General features: G+C 46.2%; 1 protein-coding gene across 12 annotated transcripts in view; it reads left to right on the forward strand.

Annotated features, from left to right (window-relative positions):
• LOC119167755 (uncharacterized) overlaps window positions 1-25132 on the forward strand; it is a 595822-nt gene that overhangs the window by 55987 nt on the left and 514703 nt on the right. For all 12 annotated transcript variants that reach the window (XR_012883841.1, XR_012883842.1, XR_012883843.1 and 9 more), the window contains 2 exons: window positions 9949-10050; window positions 11630-12475. Coding sequence is in view for 9 of the 12 variants with exons in the window: in XM_075865247.1 (XP_075721362.1) it covers window positions 9949-10050; window positions 11630-12475 (948 nt within the window). In the remaining 3 variants the exon portion in view is untranslated. The remainder of the gene's footprint in view (window positions 1-9948; window positions 10051-11629; window positions 12476-25132) is intronic.

Consider the following 25132-nt stretch of genomic DNA (forward strand, 5'->3'; position numbering starts at 1 on the left):
CGACGTCGTGTCGCAGAAGCGCAGCGGCCGAGCACGAGTTCCGCGGACGATAGTATGGGTGGTGGTCAGAGTTTTCGCAGCCCACACAAAATGATTCCGCCCTACAATGAGAGTAGGGACGAACTGGATGCGTACATCCAGAGATTTGAGAGGGTTGCCATGAGCCAAGGCTGGCCAACCGACAAGTGGGCCCTGTCACTGAGCTTGTGTCTAACGGGAGAAGCCTTGACCGTGGTAGGACGGATGTCTGCAGAAGACTCTACGGACTACGCAAAGCTCAAGCAGATGCTCCTCCAGCGGTTCCGTTATACAGAGGAGGGATACCGCACGAAGTTTAGGGATGCCCGGCCCGAGAATACTGAGACAGGTCGACAGTTCGCGGGACGTCTCTGTGGATACTTCGACCATTGGCAGGAGCTGGCGAAGACTCCCAAAACATATGATGCACTGCGAGACAAGATGGTGTCCGAGCGATTCCTCAGGCGGTGCGACGAGAAGTTGGCTGTTTTTCTGAAGGAGCGAGGATGTCATAACCTGGACACGTTGGCAACGACGGCTGATCAATATTTGGAAGCTCAGGGAATTGTGAATCTCGCTAGAGGAAAAGACGAAAAAGGGAAACCGATGGCTACAGCTAAAGTTGACACTGTCAGCGAAAGCAAAGGAAAACCGCTTTGTTTTCTGTGCAACAAGCCGGGTCATCGAGCTTCCGATTGCTGGACAAAGTCTCGAGCGCCCAAGTCGACGTCGTGCTGGATTTGTAAGAAGTCAGGGCACAGATCCGATAGTTGTCCCTCAAACTCGGGAAAACGTAGAGAGGCATCATGTTCCGTCTTGGGATACCAGAAAGCGCAGCATGAGAAATCAATGGAAGATGCGCCTGACAATCAGCATGAGAAACATTGTTATGACATGTGTGATGGGACCCAAAGCAACGCAACTTGCGACAACGGGTCAAAACAGATGCCAACTGTAAAGGGCTATCTCGAAGGGAAGCTGGTTACCGTATTGCGGGATACCGGTTGCAATACAGTAGTAGTGAAACGATCACTAGTTCCTGACTGCAACTTGACTGGCAACACCCGTACCATTCGCTTATTGGACCGATCTGCAGAAGTCTTACCAGAAGCAGAGGTGTACATAGATTCTCCGTTTTTCAGAGGTCAGGTGCTTGCTGTTTGTATGGAGAATCCATTGTATGAAGTCGTGCTTGGCGACATTGCGGGTGTACTGTCAGCTGCCCAACCAGCCCCGAAGCAGCCAGCAGGACGTCCAAAACTAGCACAGATTCACCGTGATCCAGTATGCACTGAAGAAGAACCTGAAGATGCAACCTCATCAGATAGAAGACGACAAGATGACATGTCGGTGGCTGCAGGAAAAGAAAGGAAAAAGCCCAGTGAACTGATTGTTCCTCGGATCCAACCCCTGGATATCAGCCGGGAAGCGCTAAAGAATTTACAGCACGCTGATCCCACGCTGGAAACCTGCTTCGCCGCATTGGGAAAGATCATATCTAAGAAGCCAGCAGTCACTGAGTTTGTGCTGGTACGCGACATTCTTTTCCGGCGCCACCGCACGGCAGAAAGGCGAGACTTGGAGCAACTTGTAGTACCCAAGGATCTTCGGAACACTGTAATGAAGATGGCTCATGAAGGCCTTCTGTCTGGTCACCAAGGGCAAAGAAGGACAACAGACCGTGTCCTTACAGAGTTTTATTGGCCGGGTGTACGGGCTGATGTGATACGGTTCGTGAAGTCGTGCGACGTATGTCAGAGGACCGTGCCTAAACACCTCGTCGGACGAGTTCCATTGGGAAATATGCCTATCATAGACACACCTTTTCAGCGGGTCGTCATCGATATTATTGGCCCGCTGTCACCAACGTCATCCAAGAGCAACAAGTATGTCTTAACGATGGTAGACTTCGCTACGCGTTACCCGGATGTGGTGGCACTACCGAGCATCGAGACAGAGCGCATAGCGGAAGCACTAGTAGAGATGTTCTCCCGCGTTGGAGTGCCCCGTGAGATAGTGAGCGACCGTGGAAAGTCGTTCACCTCGAGTCTCATGCAAGAACTCGGTCGGCTACTTTCATTTCGTCAGCTACCCACAACGCCTTATCACCCCATGGCCAACGGACTTGTGGAGAGATTTAATGGCACTCTCAAACAAATGGTTCGCCGCATGTGTCAAGAACGGCTGCAACATTGGGACAGATACTTGGCTCCCCTGCTCTTTGCATACCGTGAAGTTCCCCAGACGAGCCTTGGATTCGCGCCGTTCGATCTCCTCTACGGCAGATTTGTACGCGGGCCAATGTCGATCCTTAAGGAACTGTGGACAGGGGCCAACATCGATCCTGAAACGAAAACAACATACGAGTATGTTATAGATCTCCGGGAGCGACTGCAAGACACCTGAAAGGTAGCGCACGAAGAACTCCTGAAGGCGAAAATGACACAGAAGAAATATTACGATAGGAAAGCAAGAGTTCGACACCTATCACCCGGCGACAAAGTATTGCTGTTGCTACCATCTGATAAGAATAAATTGATCTTGACATGGAAGGGACCCTTCACAGTGCTTGAAAAACGCAGTGACTATGGCTACGAGATAGATCTCGGAACTCAGAGAAGTCTTTTTCACATTAACCTTCTCAAGAAATACTACGAAAGGGAGCCCGAAAGTGAAGCACAACAAGCTGCCGTTTCTGTGCAGTCAGACACTGTTGATGAGCGAGAAATTCCCTTTGTTGCCCTGCACCAAAGGGAAACATATAAAAATGTGTTAGTAGCGCCTAACTTGAACAGCCCGCAGACAGACCAAATTAATGAACTCCTGAGAGAGTTCCATGATGTATTTTCTGACGTGCCAGGGAAGACGGACCTCGTCGAGTGCAAGTTACGCCTTACCACTGAAACACCGGTAAAGGTACGCCCATACTCCATACCATTCGCCATCCAAGAAACTGTAGAAAAAGAACTACAGGACATGCTATCCCAAGGTATCATTGAGCCCTTGGAGTCCCCGTATCAAGCTTCCATCGTCGTGGTCAAGAAGAAAGACGGGAACACCCGACTTTGCATTGATTTCAGACAGCTGAATCGAGTCGTCGTTACCGACAACGAACCGATACCTCGAGTGGACATGATATTTGCCAAACTAGGTCAGAGCCGCTACTTTTCGAAGTTCGACTTCACCAAAGGGTACTGGCAGGTGCCGATGCACGAAGCATCGAAGGTCCTCACCGCTTTTCAGTCCTCTTCTGGCCTTTACCAATTCAGATTTATGCTGTTCGGCATCAAAACAGCGCCTGCTGTGTTCACCCGACTAATGAGACGAGTGGTAGATGGAATACCGAACATCTATCACTATTTTGACGATGTGCTCATAGCCACACAAACTTGGGACGAGCACATAACTCTCACCAAGTTTCTGCAACGTGCCAGGGCAGCTCATCTCACAATAAAGCCATCGAAAAGTGAGGTGGCTTTTGCCGAAGTGAAATTCTTGGGACACATTCTCGGGAACAATCTTCTCCGACCCCAGATTGAGACATTGGAGAAGATTCAGGCCGCAAAGAGACCAAAGATGAAGAAAGAAGTTCGCTCCTTTCTAGGTTTAACCGGTTATTATCGTGATTTCGTGCCCAATTACTCCGCTGTAGTATCACCTCTAACGGAACTCACTAGGAAGCGAGGTCCAAATAAGGTCATCTGGGAAGAATGCCATGAACAAGCGTTTGTAACACTACAGCGTATACTATCATCTGGTTCGGTACTGCGATCACCGGACTTACAAGAGCCATTCATATTGCGCACGGATGCATCTTCATCCAGCATTGGGGCCGTTTTAGTGCAGCGTCACGACGGCATGTTGCATCCAGTAGCCTACGCAAGCCGTAAACTGCTCGAACGGGAGTCACGGTACTCAACAATCGAAAGAGAGGCGCTGGCTCTTGTGTGGGCTATCCAAAAGTTTCATGTGTACCTCTTCGGAAACCGATTCGTGCTGCAAACTGACCACCAGCCTCTTGCTTACATAAATTCCGCAAAACACATCAACAGCCGAGTACTCCGCTGGAGCCTATTGCTTACTGAGTATGACTTTGTGGTTGAGTACATTAAGGGCTCCGACAACGTAGGGGCCGACTACCTCAGCCGCATTCGACTTCTCCGCTGGTTAGCGTTTAGTGGTGGCACAATTTCTTTTCATGTCAATTCACCTTTTCTCTAACGGAATGAACTTCTGTAAATAATGTTTTTTTTGGCTATGTTTTCGTTTTTGGGTACTCCACCTCGTGCGCTTGTGAAAAGTTGTTTTCCCCCTAAACAACTTTCTTGAGCAGGGGGATATTTGTAAGGAAAGGACACAAAAGGTCTGTGTTTAGGTACGATTTGTGGCTAAAAGGACTTAAAAGCGCCGAGGGACGCTAAACCGAAACTGAAGAAGACGAGTGGAGGGCAGGTGGCACGAAGGCGATAACAAGAAATGAAAAAGAAGAGGAGAAGAAGAAGGAACGTGCGAAAGCGAGCTCGAGCGTGGAGGCCACGAAGGCAGACGAAGCAGTGCGCCGCTCGAGAGGACGTGTTCCTGGGAGCGTTCCTGAGCCGGACGTGGGACCCGTACGTGTCGGCCAGGTCGAGCTCCGGCGTGTTCGCTCGGGGTCGAGTCCGCCGGCCGGTACAAGGTGCAAGGACGGGGCCTGCTGAACGGCTCCTGCCTGGGTGCAGTGGCCGGGAGCAGGTTCGTGGGCGAGGCCTACCGGGCGTGGTCCTCGTGAGCCGGGGCCTGACCCTGAACCTCAGGAGTTGCGACCCTGACTGCTGGCCGCGACGTCTGACTAAACGGCGCTGCACACGGTAGTGCATCCGTGTGCCGTCAGCCGTTCCAGCCGTGCCACCTTTGCCCTCGCGCACGTCGACGATCGCATCATGTCGGGACGACGGGGACCCAAACTGTGAGGCAGCGTTTTCCTCTTGCGAACTGAGAACTCTACGCGCTGGACTCGGAGTAAGCGTAGCCGCGAGCTCTCCGCATGCTAGAGGTCTGACTCTCGTACATGTTGCGTGACGCTTGGCGTGTAGGGTTGGACATATAGTTTTATTTTCACCTGCCACTTCGTTCTCTAGTGTACAATATAACGCTTCTTTTGTTCGCATCCATTGTTGATGTTAATCCTTTTTCGTCCGCTATCAACAAACACAGTGACGAACGTCCTTAACCATCACACCCGGGAATAAAGCGCGGCAATAACGGATCTCCTTGTTCTGATGGGGTGTGCTGAGTCGAAGCTGAGGTACCTTCCCGTGCGCGTTCGTTTTTTGTACACGCTTGTTTTTAAACCATTGGAGGTTCTCTCCACAAGGACGTCAAGAAAAAGAATTTGTCCATTGATTTCTTCTTCCACCGTGAACTGTATGCTTGCCTTGAAAGAGTTCAGGTGCTGGAGAAACTGTGCTCTGTGTTGGTGACGGATAATACAGAAGCAGTCGTCCATGTATCTTAGAAAAAACCTTGGTCGCGTCGCAAATGAGGAAAGAGCAGCACATTCCAGATCCTCTAGTGCCATGTTGGGTCAAACGACGGACACGGATGCGTCTATTGCTGTGCCGAACACCTGCTTGAAATATTGTTTGTTCAACACGAAGTATGTGTTGTCAAGACAAAATTTCCGAAGGCGGCAGACGTCCTCCTTTAAAAGGCATACGTTGAGGTAAAGAAGAGTTCATTTCAAGAAGTTTCTTGCAGAATTCCACAGGATAGTCAATGGGCACACAGGTAAACATTGAGTTCACGTTATAGGATACCATGACCTCATCGTCATCAAGGCGCACATCTCTTAATTGCTCGATGAAATGAACTGAGTCCTTGATGAAACTTTCGGTGAGCTTTGCTAGGGGTCGCGGGATACGGTGCAGGTAACGCGAGAGTTCGCACTGTGGTGGGCATGTGTAGTCCAGAATTGGCCGTACTGCAATGTTGGGCTTGTGAATTTTGGGGAGCCGGTACAAGGCCGAGGCCGAACCATTGTGGCAGAGCAGCTTGTAGTACAGGCTCATGTTTTCGGGCGAAACAAACTGGAATACTTCAACGAGCAACTTTTGTAGTTCAGATTCCACTTTTTTTTTGGGATCCCTCGTTAACTGTGAATATGTCAATGTGTCTTTGAGAAGTCTGTTCACTTTGTTGAAGTATTCGGCGCGGTCCAAGATTACAGTGGCATTTTCCTTGTCTGCGGGAAGGATGGCTATGTTCTCACTGTCTTTTAGTCATTTTAACGCACTTCTTTCTGCTGCCGGTAGCGGCGTAGCGTTTTTCCGCATTGAGGGGAGGGGGGGAGGTGGCCTTTGAGACGATCCCAATAGCCCGTGAGTGAGCCTCGTCAAGACATCGCTCAACAAAAAGCACTGCTTGTTCAATCGCACATGTCAACCGTTCAATGTTTGGTCGTGCTCCGATATTGTAATTAAGGCCGCGACTGAGGAGCCTTTCCTTTGCCCCATCAAGTTTGTACAAAGAGACGTTTCGAACGCCCAGCGAAGTCGAAATACGGAAATTCGTTTCCAAGAGAAGGCAGAACTTCGAATCCTGGAAGGCAAACCTCTTATGACGAGTAGCAGTAGCTGGGCTGTTGGCGTAAGGAAGGATGCCATGAAACTCGATAGGACGGCGGTGCTAAAGTCGGCGCTGGGCGAAGAAAATGTCGTTCTCGAGGCATTTGATTGTTGCCTTCGTTTTCAAAATACGGGCTTGCAGTAGGCGGCGTTCTGCTTGGGCAATAGTCTGTTTTCCTGTGGCAATCTTTACAAGAACTGGCAGCCGCAGGGATTTCGGGATGGGATCTTGCAGTGCTAGGTAGTTAAATTGTGAGTGACACTTAAACGAAGCAAATCTCGTTTTTAAGCTGACAAACTGACGAATGTGGGTTATAACAGCAAACCAATGCTTCTCTCAAGACTGATATAATCGAGCACCTGACGAACCATCGTCTGGTGAGGGAACACTTACACTCGCCAAGGTAAAAATGAAAGCAAACAGACATTGACGTTTTGGCCTCATACGGGACCCTTGATCACAATGAAGATGCCAGCATGGGCATGCGGCTATTTATATGTAAGGTGGCGCAATGCGCGGGGGTATATCTCTTGGTGTATATCGGTGTATAGTGTTGCACGCACTCAAAATGCGCTCACACTCAAGCACAGGAATGTGAGTCATTTAGCGAGTCCGGTTGACTTCAGGAACTTCAGCTGCGCCTTCGTCGCTTTCTGGCTTGAAGGTCGAACGTTGTGATGCTCCAAAATTGACTGCTTCGAAAGCAGCCAGTCGTCGAGCTGTGGTACATTGCCGAAAGCTGTTGTCTTTGGGAGCTATAATAAGGACAGTCGCCACAGTGATCACACGTAGCGTTGTCAGTCATCTCGATCCGGTTAGAAAAACTTCTTGAGAAGGACACTCCAAGCCACAAGTGGCAGTGGATAATTGTTTCGGATCGGAATAGTCTGTATGGGATATCCGTTCGGAGGCTGGAATGCAGCTGAGGATGTTCACCGACCTGCTCCAGGTGGCCTGCTGCGGGGGCCTGATTGGTAAATATCTCCTGCAGCCTTGGCAAAAACAAGCAGCCCAAAGCACCGAGTTCCTGTGGCACAGTACTCTGGCACATTTGCCGAAGTGACATAATTGAAAGCCAGACGCCCACCAAGATGCGGTATTGATTGGGTATAAAGAGGTCCCAGTCAAGATTAACAGCGTTTTGAAAATGGGACTCGAGTTTTGCCTCGAACCGCATGTTCCCACACATGACCTTCTCGCTATTAATAGAAGAGTGGCTAACAAGGCAGAAAAAGAGCAGAAGGAAAGGTGCCTACAGGAGAGTGTAGACAACTTTTTAGCTTAAACTAGAGAAGCCTCAGCGACGTAATGCGACGTAATGTTTCAGCGACGTAGTGTTTCTACAGCTCCACTTGTACAGTTCTTCAGAGGAAACAGTGTGTGTTTGCTTCAAGCTGACAAGGAAGGAATGCTTGTTGTAATGTCATTGGACTGCATCAAACAAAAAGCTGCCTCGATCATTTCCAAGAATATTGTTTCTGTGAAAGCCAGTGTGAAGAAGCTGTAGCTAGGTGCCACCAGCTTGAGCTGAAAAGTTTGGAAAAGTCTATTTCTCGAAGCAAAGATAATTGTTTGTCTATATTTTTCACGACAAGCACACATAAAGAGGGTGTGCCGTTTAGAGCCGTTGTGAGCGAGAAAGGATCCTGGTAGCAGCATCTAAGCAGATGCCTGATGAGGCATTCAAGCATAGCTTAGACATTGAGGATCCTTTTGGAACGAAAAATTTGCTCTAAGTGATAGATCTGTGCACAACAATAATTTTGTCGGGTACTTCTTTTCTGTCAATGTAGAGGATTTGTTTTACAGTATACCACATAAAGAACTCTTCATCATTGTGGTGAAGGAATGCATTGAAAGAAATGGGGAAGTACTGTTTCAAAACAGGGCTGAGAAAAAAAAACATGGGGTATTCATTGGTTCGTGCACAGCACCGGTCTTTTACAAAATCTTTCTCTTGGCCTTGGAAACGCGTTTGAAGAATGCTTTTAATAGTGACAAGGTGCTTGCTGTGAGTGGATATGTTGATGATTTTAGTGGTTCTTAGAAAGCAGGAGGGTATCGGTGTTGATCTTAGTGCCTTTAGCGGCGATGTGCATGAGATCTTAGAATATTTTAATTTGTTGGGGCAGGAGTTGTCATTTACACAAAAAGGGCAGTTGCAGTTTTTAGATGTGAAGCTTACGATTTTTCACTCACATGTATGTTGGGCTTGATATTCCACGCTCTTGCAAACCGTTGCTGCCGTTTGATTTGGCTCATTCAAAGACTGTGTAGCGTGCAATCGCTTCCATGAGTGCAAAATCCGCTCTCCATAAGTCATGCGTTCTTGCAGCCCCCGACAGATTTCATCAGCAAGTGCAATGGCTGCGGTGTTTAGGACATTCTGATGCTGTCCTGGTGGCCAAGTCGTTGCTGGAGAAAGTGAAGTTCCAGGGTTGGAAAAAAAAGAAGACACACGCATGCAAACGACACGAGCTCTGAGGGATCCCCTACATCCACAAAGTAGCGCATAACCTCAAGAAAATTGCGCCTAAGCACAATGTGCCAGTCATCTTTTCAGCGCCGTGCAAGCTGTCCAAGCTGTGTGCGCTAATCCCTGGCAAGGTTAAAAAGAAGACAAATTGTGGAACCAAGCATAATAGGCGTTACGTGGACTGTGCGGTGGGAGTAGTACATGAATTGCCATTTAGCTGTGGTAAATCATACATTGGCCAAATAGGCGGGTGTGTAAACCAGCGGGTCTATGAGCATGAGCTGTCATTCTCAAACGATAAGGGCACACATTTTTCTGCTCACTGTGCAGTGTGTGGCTGTGTGCCTTTGTTTGCTAGACTGTAGGTGCTGAGACGCAGTGAGGAAACGTTTGCACGAGAACTGTTAGAGGCATTCTACATAAAATCAAAAGGTAAAGATTGCGTCAGTAAGACGTCAGTGTGTTTGTAGGAGTGTTATTTTCAATAGCAATGTCAAAATATACTTCAGTTTTGATATGATCAACTCTGAAATGTGCGCGTCGCCACGTTTGGGACACATGATTTACTTATTTCCCACAGTTCTTTCATAATAAAATTTAGTTGGTAGTGAGCGCCCATTTCTATTGATTTGTCTCCCGTGTCTTGTCTTTTTCCCGTTCTAGTTTTATTTTTAGACAATGCACCAACTGGCTCAGTGACGCGTTCTATTTGTTTTCAACTGCATTTTTTAATAGCAGTAGCGTAATTTGAAATACTTATGTGACCTGGGAGTATATGCACGTCAATGTAGTCTCATCCATGTGTGCAACACAGTGAAAGTGTATGTGTTTACAAAATGTTTCTCCACCAGCTGCGGTCATGGCGGAAACAGGTGGACCAGCCACTGCAGCTACCTGCGTTGGAGCTATCCACCTCGGAAGGAACTCTGTGGCCTTTTGTCTTTGTAGAGAAGGTGTGTGTGCTTTTACACATTGAACAAATGCGATGTTTGAAGTTTAGCTTCCTAAAAATGCTCAGCAACACTCTTCAAAATGCTTAGTATATGCTATTGATTGGCAGTCTAGGCTACTGTGAATGTGTGAACTGAATAATATAACATTGCATGCACCAGGGTACTTGGACCTTTGTTTCAAAAACAGCTAAATATAGTGCGCTTACATCTTCGCAAACTACATCAATGGAAGAAAGGCCACATTCGTTTGATGATGTTGTAATTGTGAAAACATCCTTGGTAATGTTTGCATTACAGTTGAAACCCGCAATAACGAAATCTTGAGGGAACTAAATTCTCACCTCAACGAAATATTTTTGGAGCACACAAAAGTCAATGCATTTTGTAACTTGCAACTACCAAAGACTTTTTTATCATACTCCCTCATTAACTAAATTTTTACAACGAGTGCCCAATCATTAACTTTTGTAATAATAACTGCATTAAAGAACTACTCAAATGCATTTGTAGTACACCTAAATTTTTCAAAACTATTGCCACAATGCACTTTAACAGCTGCTGTCATATTTCTTGCCCCCCCCCTCCCCCCTTTCTCTTTCAAAAAAAAAAGAAAAAGCTGGCAATGATGATGATGATGGTCTGGCCATCAATACAGACTGTTTCACAAGCGCTTGCTGGTCTCTGGCAACATTGTTCATTCACTGGAATCGCGCCTTTGGAAACTTGCTGCTTAGCTTGTTTTTGGGTGGTTTTGGCCTTTATTCCTAGCCGTAGCTGCTTGTGTTTCGATGTTTTATGCTGATGAAATTGCTGCAATGAGGTGTTCGCAACTGGGGCACAGCTGTGTCATGCCACAATGCAGTCTGCAAGCCTGAAGTAATTTTATATGCTAGGTAAAGCGTTCTGTTTTTCAACTGATGGAGATAGAAATAATGCCTGCACTGCAACGCCTGCACTGCAGCGATCATGCAGAAAAATGGGATTCCTGCAATGAGGGCGTACGTTTGTTCTGCCCACTTCATTTAAGGCAGTGTAAAGCTCTGCACAGACTAACCACTGAGAGGCGATATTCAGATATTAGATTAGACAAAGGTCCTCCAATTATCGGGAACACCTCGGATGCGGTAAATTTAACTTGAAAGTTTTATTAATGAATGTAGTCTACTTGTGAGTTCGCATGACTCAGCCAATGTTGACGTCTTCACATCATAAGTACATTTTATTTCATTTCATTTCATTTTTATTTCCTTAAAGACCCCCGAGAGGGTATTACATAAGGGGTGGGTAACATACAATCGATATTTTTGTCACAATGATAAATGTGAAGTTACATTTGAAATATTATGCATGAAGCTTGATAGAGAGGTGATTGTGGCCATATCGTGGGAAAGGCCATTCCAGTCTTTTGCTGCTCTGGGAAAAAAAGTAGCAGAACATGTTTTAGTATGGGCACGCGGGCGAAAAACTTGAAGCGCATGGCTGGTGCAATGAGATATGTGAGCTGCAGGGATAATTGAGTGGGCATTGGATCGCAGCAGTGATGCCGGCGGCTGACAACCCCCTTTGTCTTTTTGTTCAGCTGGCTGCAATCCTTGGAACGTGCCCTGCTGCCTGCGCGGATCGACTGCGACTGCCTCCTGAGATCGACGCATGTCCCTTGTTTGACTCGTCACCTTGCGTCGACCATGGTTTGCCGCCTTACGCAACATTGAAACCCTACTTCGCAGAAGAAGCCAGTGTGACATCGTCATCAAGGCAGACGGACCACATAACCGGCTGGCGGAACCCTTCGCCCTTCAGTGGGCATTGGATCGCAGCAGTGATGCCGGCGGCTGACAACCCCCTTTGTCTTTTTGTTCAGCTGGCTGCAATCCTTGGAACGTGCCCTGCTGCCTGCGCGGATCGACTGCGACTGCCTCCTGAGATCGACGCATGTCCCTTGTTTGACTCGTCACCTTGCGTCGACCATGGTTTGCCGCCTTACGCAACATTGAAACCCTACTTCGCAGAAGAAGCCAGTGTGACATCGTCATCAAGGCAGACGGACCATATAACCGGCTGGCGGAACCCTTCGCCCTTCAGTGGGCATTGGATCGCAGCAGTGATGCCGGCGGCTGACAACCCCCTTTGTCTTTTTGTTCAGCTGGCTGCAATCCTTGGAACGTGCCCTGCTGCCTGCGCGGATCGACTGCGACTGCCTCCTGAGATCGACGCATGTCCCTTGTTTGACTCGTCACCTTGCGTCGACCATGGTTTGCCGCCTTACGCAACATTGAAACCCTACTTCGCAGAAGAAGCCAGTGTGACATCGTCATCAAGGCAGACGGACCATATAACCGGCTGGCGGAACCCTTCGCCCTTCAGTGGGCATTGGATCGCAGCAGTGATGCCGGCGGCTGACAACCCCCTTTGTCTTTTTGTTCAGGTTGGTCCCGCCCCGCCCCTTTTTTCTAAACGCTCAAACAACCTCTTTCTGCTGCTGTTCCCATGCCCAAGTGTTCTTGCCTGCACCGTTGTGGAGTGTGTTTTTGTTGCTAAAATGTTGTTGGTCAGCGGTGACGTCGAGCTCAACCCTGGTCCCCCGAAACAAGACCCTAGCAAACAGAGCAGTGACGTTCTTCTGGCTATTCAAGATTTAACAAAACACCTTGACCAACGGCATGACACCCTCATTAAATCCATAGACGAAGTGAAAGAAAACCAAAAGTTACTTGAGTCCAAAGTGTTAGATTTGACCACTCGGCTAACTGATCTAGAAAAACGAGTCGATTCGTTTGAAGAATTTTCAGACGGCTCTCACGTGCAGAAAATGATAGCCACCGCCGTTCGAAGTGAACAGGCTTTGCTCCGAGCGCGTCTGGATGAGTTCGAGGATAGGTCTCGTCGCGAGAACCTGATTTTCTACGGAATCGAAGATTCAGCGTCAGAAACTTGGGCCGATTCTGAAGAAAAGGTCCGCTTGATCCTTACCTCTACGTTAAACTTGCAGCTACCTGACGATGCTATCGTGCGTGCTCACAGGCTAGGAACGTTTTCGCGGCATAAAACTAGGCCCGTGATAGCACGTTTCGCTTCTTCCAAAACTAAAGATAGTGTTTTGTCCCAGAAGTCTAAGTTTCGTGACACAAATACATCAATCTGTGAGGATTTCTGCAAGGCTACACGCGCCACCCGGAAAAAACTAATCGACTTCGCCAAGTCAACTGGTCACAAATTTTCTCTTAAATACAATAAAGTGGTCATTGGCAATAAAATATACACCTACTGCGCATCTTCAGATCGTGTGTGCGAAATAGAAACGGACTCGCGTGTCCCCTCAAATCCTCCTAATCGCAACGATCCTGTCATCAGAGGCCCATCTTCTCCACTGTAGCTAGATGCTAACACAAGTTGTAATACCTCTAACCCTGACTGTTGTTTTTTGCTTTGTAACATCAGAAGTGTTATCAACAAGCGTGATGCCTTGTCTTCGTTAGTAAACACGTGCCTTTCCGATGTGATAGTTTTGACCGAAACCTGGCTGTCGTCAAAAGTTGAAAACCGTGAGATCCTGCAGTGCGACAAAAAATTTTCCTTTTTTAGGTGTGACCGTGGCTCGCGTTCTGGTGGCGGTGTCTTGATCGCTGTTTCAGAGGAATTCATGTCTTTTAAAATTCCCATTGTATGTTCCCTTGAATTGGTGTGCGTTCGAATCCGCATAAGTCACAAAGATGTCATTGTTTGTGCCTGCTATCGCCCTCCGAATGCGCCATCTGGTTTTTCCAATGATTTTCATGACGTCTTGAGTGACTTGCACGTGAGGTTCCCTGCCACACCATTTTTAATCCTAGGTGATTTTAACTTTCCTGATATTTCGTGGAACAACTCCCATTTATCGCCTGGCTCTGGCTCCTCTGAAAGCGCCTGCTTCTTTAACACATGCGCGCAATTCAATTTAACGCAGCTGGTTATGTGCCCAACTCGCATTACACATTCAAGTGCTTCAACTTTAGACTTAGTTCTGACTTCTCACCCCGATCTCGTGCAATCGCTTTCTGTTTTGCCAGGCCTCAGTGATCACGAAGCAATCGTTTTCAACCTCCCCTGCGCATCGCCCCGTAAACAAAAAAGTAAAAAGCGATTCAGGGACTACAGTAGAGCTGATTATGGAACCATTAATACCGAACTTGAACATTTCACCTCCGTTTTTCTAGAAGACTTCAACCAAAAATCTGTCAACGATAACTGGATGCTGTTTAAAAATAAAGTTACCGAACTCGTTAACAAGCACATACCACTACGCGAAATCGCATGTAACAGTCAATCACCGTGGTTCACGCCAACATTGAAACGCCTGTCCAATAAAAAGAAGCGCGTTTACCGCCAAGCCAAGCGTTCTAATTTATCTGAAAGATGGGAGGTTTACAAAAAGGTAGCCGATGAATACGGGCGTGCTTTATCCGCGGCAAAGGAGTCCTTTCTTCAGCAAACGCTACCGTTAATTCTGCAAAACAATCCCCACAAATTTTGGCAGGTCGTTAATGGGGGCGATAGGAAACAGATTGAACTTACCACTGACACGGACGAAGTAATTTCCAGTGAGAACGTTTGTATCACCCTTAACCATGCATTTTCTTCATTCTTTACGAACACTACTCCTGCCGTCCTTCCAGGTGTTCAAGCTCGCGATTTCATTGTGATGAATTCTGTACACGTTGACCGGGCCGGCATACGCAAGTTGATCCAAAACTTAAAAATTTCGTCGTCACCAGGCGTCGATAACATTTCTTCTAAATTTTTGAAAAACACTGACGTTCATTCCTCAATTATTCTGTCGAGACTTTTTGATCAGTCATTAGAAGAAGGTGTTCTCCCAGAGGACTGGAAGGTGGGGAAGGTGGTTCCCTTGTTTAAATCAGGAAACGCTCATAGTCCCGGGAACTATCGCCCATTTCACTAACCAGTGTACCATGCAAACTTCTCGAACATGTAATTTACACCCACGTCGTGAGTTATCTTGAAAGTAACGCCTTCTTTAGCATTCACCAACACGGGTTTAGGAAATATTATTCATGTGAGACACAGCTTCTGGCCTTCACTAACGATTTATTCTCTGCTGCTGATCGTTCATCTACTGTTGATTGTGTCTTCATAGATTTTTCAAAAGCCTTTGATACCGTCTGCCACAAGTTACTTCTTCTGAAACTAAACGCGCTAAATATTGATGCTAACGTCTTAAAGTGGATTGAATGTTTCTTATCTAACCGCACCCAGTTTGTAACTGCTAACGACCATTGTTCCCCGACTAGCCCAGTAACGTCCGGCGTTCCGCAAGGTTCAGTTCTTGGTCCCCTACTATTTCTTATCTACATCAACGACTTACCTAAAGACATCTCATCATCCATCAAACTATTTGCCGATGACTGTGTAATTTACCGTGAAATCCGGACTATCGCAGATAATCTTGTCCTTCAAACAGACCTGGATCACATTTCATCATGGTGCGACGCATGGTTAATGAAGCTAAACGTTACTAAATGCAAGGCTATGCGAATTTCCCGTTGTATTTCTCATAATGTACCGTGCGACTACACACTTAACCACAGCAATCTCGATCTGGTTTCGTCCTACAAGTACCTAGGAGTATATATTTCTAACAATCTTTCTTGGAACACGCATGTCGATTATATTACAAACAATGCGAATCGCACGTTAGGTTATCTGCGCAGAAACTTTTCTTTGGCTCCGACTAACCTTAAACTTCTGCTTTATCAAACATTAGTCCGACCCAAACTCGAGTACGCGTCATCAGTCTGGGATCCACATACCAATTACCTCGCTGACAGCATCGAGGCGGTTCAAAATCGCTCGGCACGTTTTGTCATGTCCAACTACCATCGCACGTCCAGTGTTACCTCGATGAAAGCCAATCTTCACTTACCCACTCTCTCACTGCGGCGTAAAATATCTCACCTCTGCCTGTTCCATAAGATCTTTCATTGTATTCCGTCTTTTAGCAACACTCTTTTCCAGCCCCCATCGTACGTTTCCTCACGCAACGATCATCAGTTTAAAGTGGGCGTTCCTAGCGCCCGCACGAATTTATATTTTGAATCATTCATCCCGAAAACTGCAAATGAGTGGAACCACCTTCCCGCCCCTATCGCTGCTATCACTGACCTCACTCTGTTTAAAAATGCCCTCTCTAACCATTTCGCGTAAATTCGCCACTTAAGTCACGCTGTGTTTTCTCTTGTTAGTTTTTTGTGTGCGCGTGTCATTCAAAGACGCAACCATGTTGAACATTGTTGTTACAACCACCCTGCCTCTTCTTCACATCACGCAGTTTTTCTTTTCTTTTATGGTTTTCAGATCGCCATTGTGCGCATATAATTTTGATTTGCTGTATTTCCTGATTTTCTGTACGATGTATACCCGCTCCTCTCTGTAATGCTTCGGCCTTGAGAGTAAATAAATGAAATGAAATGAAAATGTAAAGAGGGCGGTTAAGTGGAGAGTGAAAAAAACTTGTGAAATAATGAGAGGGTTGCGATGCGTCGGCGACATGATAAAGGGGATAAGTTACACGCGGATTTGAGGGATGAAACACTGATGTTGTATGAGTTCGAAGCATGAATAAATCTAGCTGCACGATTTTGAATGGATTCAAGGGAATTTGTAAGACCAACTTCAGGCAGGTTCCAAATGGGAGGTGCGTATTTTAACTTAGATCTAACTAATGATGTATAAGCAAGTAGTTTTACATGACACGAAGCGCTGCGTAAGTGGCGTTTTAAGAAGCCCAGGGCTCTGTTAGACGTTGATACGATTTTAATAATGTGAGTGTTCCATGACAAATTGTAGGATAGAGTGACTCCAAAGTATTTGTAAGTGGTTACTGATTCGACAGGGACGTTAGCTATGTTATAAGAAAAGCGAAGAGGGTTTAGACGGCATGTGAATGAGATTAGTTTGCATTTAGTAAGGTTTAAGGTCATTAGCCAGTCATCACACCTCTGTAGGATATGGTTGAGGTCTTCTAGTAATAACATTTGGTCAGGAGGGTCAGTGACAGTACGATAAATGACACAGTCGTCAGCAAACATGCGGCAATTTGAAGATAGGTGCATCGGAAGGTCATTAATGTAAATTAGAAATAAAAGAGGACCAAGGGCAGAGCCCTGTGGTACACCCAATGTTACTGGAAGAGGGACAGACAAACTATGATTTGTATACACTGATTGCATGCGGTTAGTGGTTAGTGAGGAATTCTTTTATCCAGTTAAGTACATATGGGTGCAAGTTTAACGAAGACAGTTTTAATATTAAGCGTTTGTGGGGTACTTTATCAAAGGCTTTTGCAAAATCAAGGAACATAGAATCGGTTTTTTTGTTAATGTCAAGGTTGGCATGAAGGTCATGAACAAAGATGGCAAGCTGGGTTTCGCAAGAGTGACCCCATCGAAACCCATGTTGAGAGTGATGAAAGAAGTTATGGGAGTCGAGAAAGTTCATGAGGTAAGAGTAAATGACATGTTCCATGAGTTTCCAAGGTACACTGGTCAAAGAGATTGGTCGGTAGTTTAGTGGAGAGTTCCTGTTACCAGATTTGAAGACAGGAATGTCCTTTCCCACTTTCCAATCGTCTGGGATGATGCCTGTTGAAAGAGATTGCGAAAATAACAAAACAAGATACTCCGACGCAGTGTGATGTATATTTTTCAACAGTTTGACATTAATACCATCTAGTCCAGATGCTGATGATAGCTTCAACTTTCCAATGAGGGATGAGATACCGTCAGCAGTAAAAGTGATTTCAGGCATGACAAGAGTGATATGAGAAGAAAATACAGATAAGAGTGCGTTTGGTTTGTTAGTAAATACAGATGAGAAGGCGTTATTGAAAGCATCAGTGCACTCTGCATCTGAAAGAACCTCTCCAGATTCTTTAGTAAGAGTGGAGCCGATAACTGCTTTAGGGTTAATTACCTGCCAGAACTTTTGGGGATCGTTAGTTAATATATTGGGCAAATCTTTGTTGAAAAATTTGAACTTAGCATCACGGATAGCCGTCACATAGGTTTTTTCAGCCTCGTAGTACTTATCCCAGTTGTGATAGCCTCCTTTTAGCTTGGCAGTCCGAAATGTACGCTTTTTTTTGTTGTCTAGTCGGTGCAAACACTTATTAAACCATGGCTTATGACTGTTAACACGAATAGTGGTTTTAGGGATGAAGTTGGCTATTAGGTCAGTCAGCTTTTGTTTGAAAACTAGCCAGTTCTCCTGAATAGAGCAGTGGTCAATTTTAGACTGAATTGTCGGAAGAAACACTGTAAGTTCATTATTTATAGCATTGTAGTTACCTTTATCGTATAAGGTTATAACTGTTTTATGTATGTGACGAGTAACAGGGCTGAAACTAAAGTCAGCATGTATAACTTTGTGGTCACTGATCTCACGGAGATAGTGAATCGAAGACAGGCTATCAGGACAAGTCGTTAGTATTAGATCCAAAACATTAGAGGAATCGCGTGAGACACGCGTTGGCTCCGTTACTGTTTTAGGTTGTAATCAAGAACAACACTAAGAAAATCACTAGTTTCTGCTGAGTTAGTGGTAGAAGTGTCATGTTCCCAGTTGATACCAGGAAAATTGAAATCACCGAAAAGAACAATTTCAGCTTTAGGATACTTTGATGTAAGCTGGTTTAAAATGCTTTGAAGTGCACGAGAAAAGTTGGGATTGTTATGTGGAGGCCGATAGCAAACACCTAATAATACAGATTGTGGCAGTGCCTGAACTAACACCCACAAAATTTCTAAGTCTGAGTCGATGTTGATAACGGAACATGGTAACTGATTACTGATTAAAATGGGGACGCCACCCCCACGAGAGCCTGTGCGGTCTTTTCGATAAGCAATGAAATCTGGTAGATCGGCGAGCACTTCCGCATCGGTGACGTCATTTGTTAGCCATGTTTCCGTTAGTATGAGAATACTGCTATCTGATGACTTGACAAGATGAGACATGTGATCGCGTTTTGGCATAAAACTTCGAGCGTTCGTAAAAATTACTGAGAAAGAAAGGTTAGCTTTTTGTTTAGGGTGACAATCAGTGGATTTAGTTTGACTTCGACACGATTGCTATTTAATTTCTTGCACTGTTTTTGAGGTTTCATTGAACAAGTAGTGTTTCTGGCCTACGTGTAGTGTTTTATAGCACAAAGTAAATGGGCAGGACTTCTGCTTTGTGAACTCGACCAAATGCTTTCTAGCATTTTGAACACGACGTGAGAAATCCTCCCCTTTGCTGTATGCCATCCCTTTCAGCTTACGTCCGCTTAAAAGGATTTCGTGTTTTGTCTTGTGGAAAGTGAACTTCGCGATTATTGGCCTGCATTTGTTGACTGAGTGGCGGCCGAAGCGATGCACGTGATCAATTTCTTTAGGGTTAATATTTATGCCTAAGTAGTGATGACAATGAGGAATGATTAGTTCCTCAGATTCAGCGTACGATTCCGAAGGATTAGCATCTGGTAGGCCGTAAAAAATTAAATTGTTATGCCGTGATCTGTTCTCTGCGTCATCCAAACGTGTCTCAAGGTCATTTGTTTTGCGAGCTGCATGAACGGTGCTACTTTTAATTAGTTCGAGTTCTGTCTTTAGGGGCAGCAGAGCTTGGTAATGTTTTTCCATATCAGTGATTCGTTTTGTTAGGTCGGAGAGGGCGTGTTCTGTTAATAGTAGTTGACTTTTCAGTACCTGCACTTTCTCTAAGAGAGTCGGCTGGCCCGCGGAAAGCTTTTGCAGTTCAACAAGTATAGTAGTATTAGGACCCGGATTAGACTCGATGTCTCCCAATACAAGTAGCAATAACAATCTCATGGCACTGACACACTCAACCACAGTCGTACAGCAGCAACGTGGGCTCGGCAGCTGCAGCAAGAAGTAATTACTGCTCTTCTTTGCGAAGAGTGATTGCGGAACACTAACCTGCATAGCGAAGAGCAGTGGATTAGTTGGTGACGAAACGAAGCAGCCACCAAGCCCACAAAGCGCTGCCGATGGGGGCACACCTTTATAGCCAGCGAAGTGGATGATGTTGCTGGCGATGGGGCTGACCATCCACCATTCAGGACCAGGCATTGTGATAGTGCTGACAGGCTGGCAGGTACAGGCAAGATGAAATCCGATTTTCCGGTTGTTCGGTCGATGGGCAGAGCAATGTCGAAGTGTCGCAATCCACAATCCGGCGATGTGTGCACAGGGGTGGACACACCGGCAACAAGAAGCAGATGCGTGACGACGGCTGATAACACCTGCATAGCGAAGAGCAATGGATTAGTTGGTGACGAAACTAAGCAGCCACCAAGCCCACCTCAATTTCTGAGTCACACTGAACACTTTGGATCGCAAGTGATCCCAATAAGCACTGCACTCTATGAAAAGTGCTCAGTGTGACACAGGCGCAAGCATTGTATTTGGAGGTTGTTTGCTTAGATGAAAACATAAATATGGCAGGTTGTCAGCTCTAGAGGGAAAGCTGAATGGTACAAGTTCACTATGGATCGGGCAACTCTTCTCTTGCATGATTACATTGTGGGTGCACTTTCAAGGCATGGACACAGAAAAGACAGGTGTTTCCTGCTTCTTCCCTGTCTGTGTCTTCAAAGCACACTCACGTCGCCGACATGCAGAACCAACTGGCGTACTGATAAACTTCTGCTGCAGTTTGTGCATTTTATTTTAGAACCTCTCTCATGTGCTACATCGAGCCCCTTCATGTAGTTGCTCACATAGCTTTAAACACATCCTTAGGAATGCACCAGAAATAATAGAGCAGCAAACTTAAACACACCATGAAAACACCACCGGGACAACTGAAAAAGCATTGCAAGAAGTGTCGCACCACTTAGGCAGGCCGTTTGGCATAAAGAAACACCAAAACTGTGTATTCACCCTGGAAACAGTTCACCCGCACACGCACACTAACTCACTCTTGCACTCATTCACTCACACTCTCTGTCCGCTCCGGACACAGTTCGCTCGTTTTTCCGCGAGCACTATGACGACGGGGCAACGGACCACTTTTTTCAGTGCGAGTCAAGACCTATGAAATTGCTGCAAGCTCGGCAAAGTAAGTTTATTGAATTTTGCGATGAAATGTGTCTTTGTATGGGTGTGGGAGTATTAAAATTTTTTAATATGAATCGAATACGAATACATAGCTTCGAATATGAATCGAATAATGAGGTGGAAATTTTTTCCACCAGTAATCTTTCACTCAATCATGTACTTATGTTGGAAACAGTACAATTGTTACTATAGTCAGTTATCGCACACAAAAATAAAAAAAAAATGTCACCATATGTTCTTGTCAGAAAGCATAAGACCGTAGTAGTTGAGCTTGAGACTGTGATGTGTCGGGCTCAATTCACATGTTCAGCAAACCTTTTGTACCCTTTTTTATTACAAGAAGAAAGAAAAGCTTTCGTACCTGCGATGATGGCTAGTAGGCATGAGGCCCCTAGTTCGATTGTGTAACAGTTAACACCCATGTACTTAAGTCTTAAGCCATTATTAAAGCAGCCTAGGAGGTCACAATTAATTCAGGTTCTCACACTATCAGTTTTGGTGTGAAAGACCCCAATTTTATAGTTTTCTTTAATTTTCTCCCCTGTTCTCACGGGTCACGCCACTAACGAGTACTTGGAGCGTTTTTTTAACTATATAGCAGTACATAGCAATACTCGTTATCTCGCTTGCTTTGGTTGCCTTTCTCGAGGACTGCACGCTCATCATTTTCCAATGAAGAATGCTTTGTTGCGCTGATAGTAGCACAATCGTGACCAAGGTCTACTGGGCGCACAGCAGTAATGCGAGGTAAGCGCGCGAGATAGATTATTATGGGCGGTAACGGCGCACAAACTCATGAGACGAAGAGAAAGGACCTTCTGTTCGTCCCCCGAGCTTGTGGGCTGTTACTGCCCGTAATGTATCACCAACTAGCTTAACTATTAGTCTTGCTTCAGACAGATGATTACTGATGTGTGATAGAAAGACGCCCCAAATATGCCTCTTTGTTAATGGAGCCACTATTCCCAGTGGTGAGTGCACTATTTTGCCGCATCGCAACTCCCTTCGACGCACTGGCTGCCAACAGCAGTAGACTGAAGCTAGCAAAAGAGCGAGATCCCAGCAACAGTGTAACAGAGGGTTGATTGTAAGCGATGTAGCTGCACGGGCGCGATGTGCGCACGCCGGATCTCTAAAGGCGCTGTCGGGAATGCAGTGGAACTACGCATTATACCGTCCGTCACCTTTTATGCACCGCTGTTAGCAACAGAGAACTATACGCGATTTGTCAATGTGGTTGTTTGGGCGAGTTGGTGATAAATGATTGTTTTGAAATGAGAGTGCAGTACTTAGACGCGGACAGAAAGACAGGCACAAGCGCTCAAAACTATACGCCATGACTCGTAACGTTAACAAAAGTGCATGGCCTTTTTTATGTTTTCCATGGCGTAAAAATAACACTTCAGCTCATTTGTATGACCATATCCACTATCATAAAATCATTTTAAAACTATGATGAGAGTATGCATGCTGAAGTAGCGGCACAGCTGACGGAAGACTTGTCAGGCTTCAACATGTGCACGTATATTTGTACGGCGAACCATTAGCGCAAACTGGCTTTGTTATACATGAAACGCGTTACCATCGTATGTCAAGCAGAGCACGCCGCTATTTAGTTAGTTGTGTGCAGTGCATCGCCTACTAAGCTCACTCCATCAGCGCCGCGCCTTGTAAGGTATACGCGTGCATGCGCCCTTGCGAAGAGATATTTTTTTTGTGATAGCAAATTCATGGACAGTCTCGGCTGTTTTTCGTTGTCGCCACTGCCATCATGCACCGTATATGTGCCTATCTATATGTATGAAAACTGAAGAAAAAAAAAATTGGCAGATCCCACGTATCTGGAATTTAGGCGAAGCACGCGTAGGGAAAGTGGCCGTGTTGCATTTTTTTTTATTGAGCGACAAGTCATGAAATGACGCTAAGTATATGTACAAACGTTGCATGCAGAGACATATGTTAAAAAGAGTTGCAGATGTTTATATAACCAGTTTTCCACTTGCACAACGATGTCAGCTGGAAATATGCTTTACCCACACCAGAAGCTGATATGAAGCGCTGATGCTCCCAAAGATGCTGGCCCTTGACCTGCTACATGAATCAACTTCAGCGCATGGCACCTAACCACAATTGATGTTAACCCGACGTGATGACTCTATGAAAAGAGTACATATCTAATGTTTATAAAATTGGGTAGGCAGCACTGCAACCATTGACATTTCAACAAGAATATCGTCTATTTGAAAAGTAGTTCCGAGACCTAGCGTAGCTCTGTGGTAGAGTGCTTAACTGCCACACAGAATCCTTAGGTTCGATTCCTGCTGGTACCCTGAAATTTATTATTTGCATCCGTCGGATGGCCAACGCTCCTTGTCAGGTTTTTCTCAACACTGATATTTGTTCTATGTTTTCGTTGGGTCGACGCTACCAATGTCCGTTATTGCTTAACGCTCACGTGTTAAAATTGACCAATTTCGTTCTCTTCGCTCCTGGGTAGATACTAAGTGTCAATCACCTGTGGCACATACCCGCTTACCAGCGGCACATACCCGCCCATGAGTGTGTGCCACTGTCTGGTGGGAAGTGTTTGACGACATACTCGACGGGATTGTGACATTATTTGAGTCTTGACCAGCGCGTCATATTCGTCAAACCATCTTACCCTCCCGTGCTATATTTGGTTCACGCCAAGTTAAGAGGGTGGTACCCACGAGAGCACCCGAACGTAAGTGGCTAGACAGACGGACGGACGGACGGACGGACGGACAGATACGCTCAAAGTTGCCGAAGTTCACTAAGAAATGCTTCGCATTTAAAAAAAGAAAGCCACCCACCCTTGGCACTCAGCTCGCACTTATCTCCCATGCAGATGGGACCGGGGGAGGGGGGGGGGGGGCTAGGAGCTTTCATTTTTCGATGGGAAGAATTGTGTGCCTTGGCCTTTCACGGGAACGATTGCGTTAGTTGCCTAGGCCACAAAGGTCACTTCACTCGCTGGGCAAGCTCCGTTTGCGAAAAGAGCGCGCTTTTAAAACACAGCGAAGTAACAACAGGGACACTCGTTAGTTTGCACACATATCTGTACCTGTGATTATGTTTTGTGTGTTGTTTTTGCTTAAACAGCCCTTTAAGCATGGAGCTTTAAATGTTGTTAGCTCTAGTCCAGCTGCATGTGCAAACAGCAAAGCACGGAAGGATGAAGATTTTGAAAGGTAAGGCTTTGAAACGGCTCAAACATCATCATTGCTAGCACACCCTAGGAGGAAGCTACTAATCTCATGCGAAGAATCACTGAGCTGACCCTTGACAGCAAGTCGTACGAGGGGAACGCATACGTAGCGACCCCGGACGGGGTTGTTCGCGGAGTCGTTCACGGCGTCGACGCGGGCACCCCACCTGAGGAGCTTATGGTGCATCTTTGAGTGTGCACGCAAGGGGTCAAGATCTTACAAGCCAGAATGCTAGGAAAATCCAAGACAGCGGTGATCACTTTCGATGGGAAGGGGGTACCGAGGTTCGCGAATTACTACGGAGGTGAGGAATCCTGTCACCGCTACTGACCCAAAAGGCAGGTCTGCTACCTTTGCCTTTAACTGGGTTACCGTTCGGACGTTTGCTCAACACCAAAACTCCGTGTGTGCCGACAGTGCCGACTGTGCAACCCTGGAACGGGGCATACTTGTGTGCCCAAGTGCAGGCTATGTGATGAAGCGCATCTCACTGGTGCTCACGAGTGCAAAGACCGCCCAAAAAAAGGCAAGACGCCCGCCCAATCACAACCAAGTAAAAGACGGCGGGAGGAATACCTGGCATAGCCGCAAGGACGGCAGCGATGGGAAAGACAAGCGATGATGGTTCAGCTCTGAGGGGGACACCTCCACGAGCCGCAGCCGGTCCCGTTCAACGTTGGCAACGAGGCAGCAGCAGGACGAAAGGAACCCAAACCCAAACCAAGAGAAAAAAAAAAC

Source organism: Rhipicephalus microplus, chromosome 6 (assembly GCF_043290135.1).
Source record: "Rhipicephalus microplus isolate Deutch F79 chromosome 6, USDA_Rmic, whole genome shotgun sequence".
In the NCBI taxonomy this organism is placed as follows: Eukaryota; Metazoa; Arthropoda; class Arachnida; order Ixodida; family Ixodidae; genus Rhipicephalus; species Rhipicephalus microplus.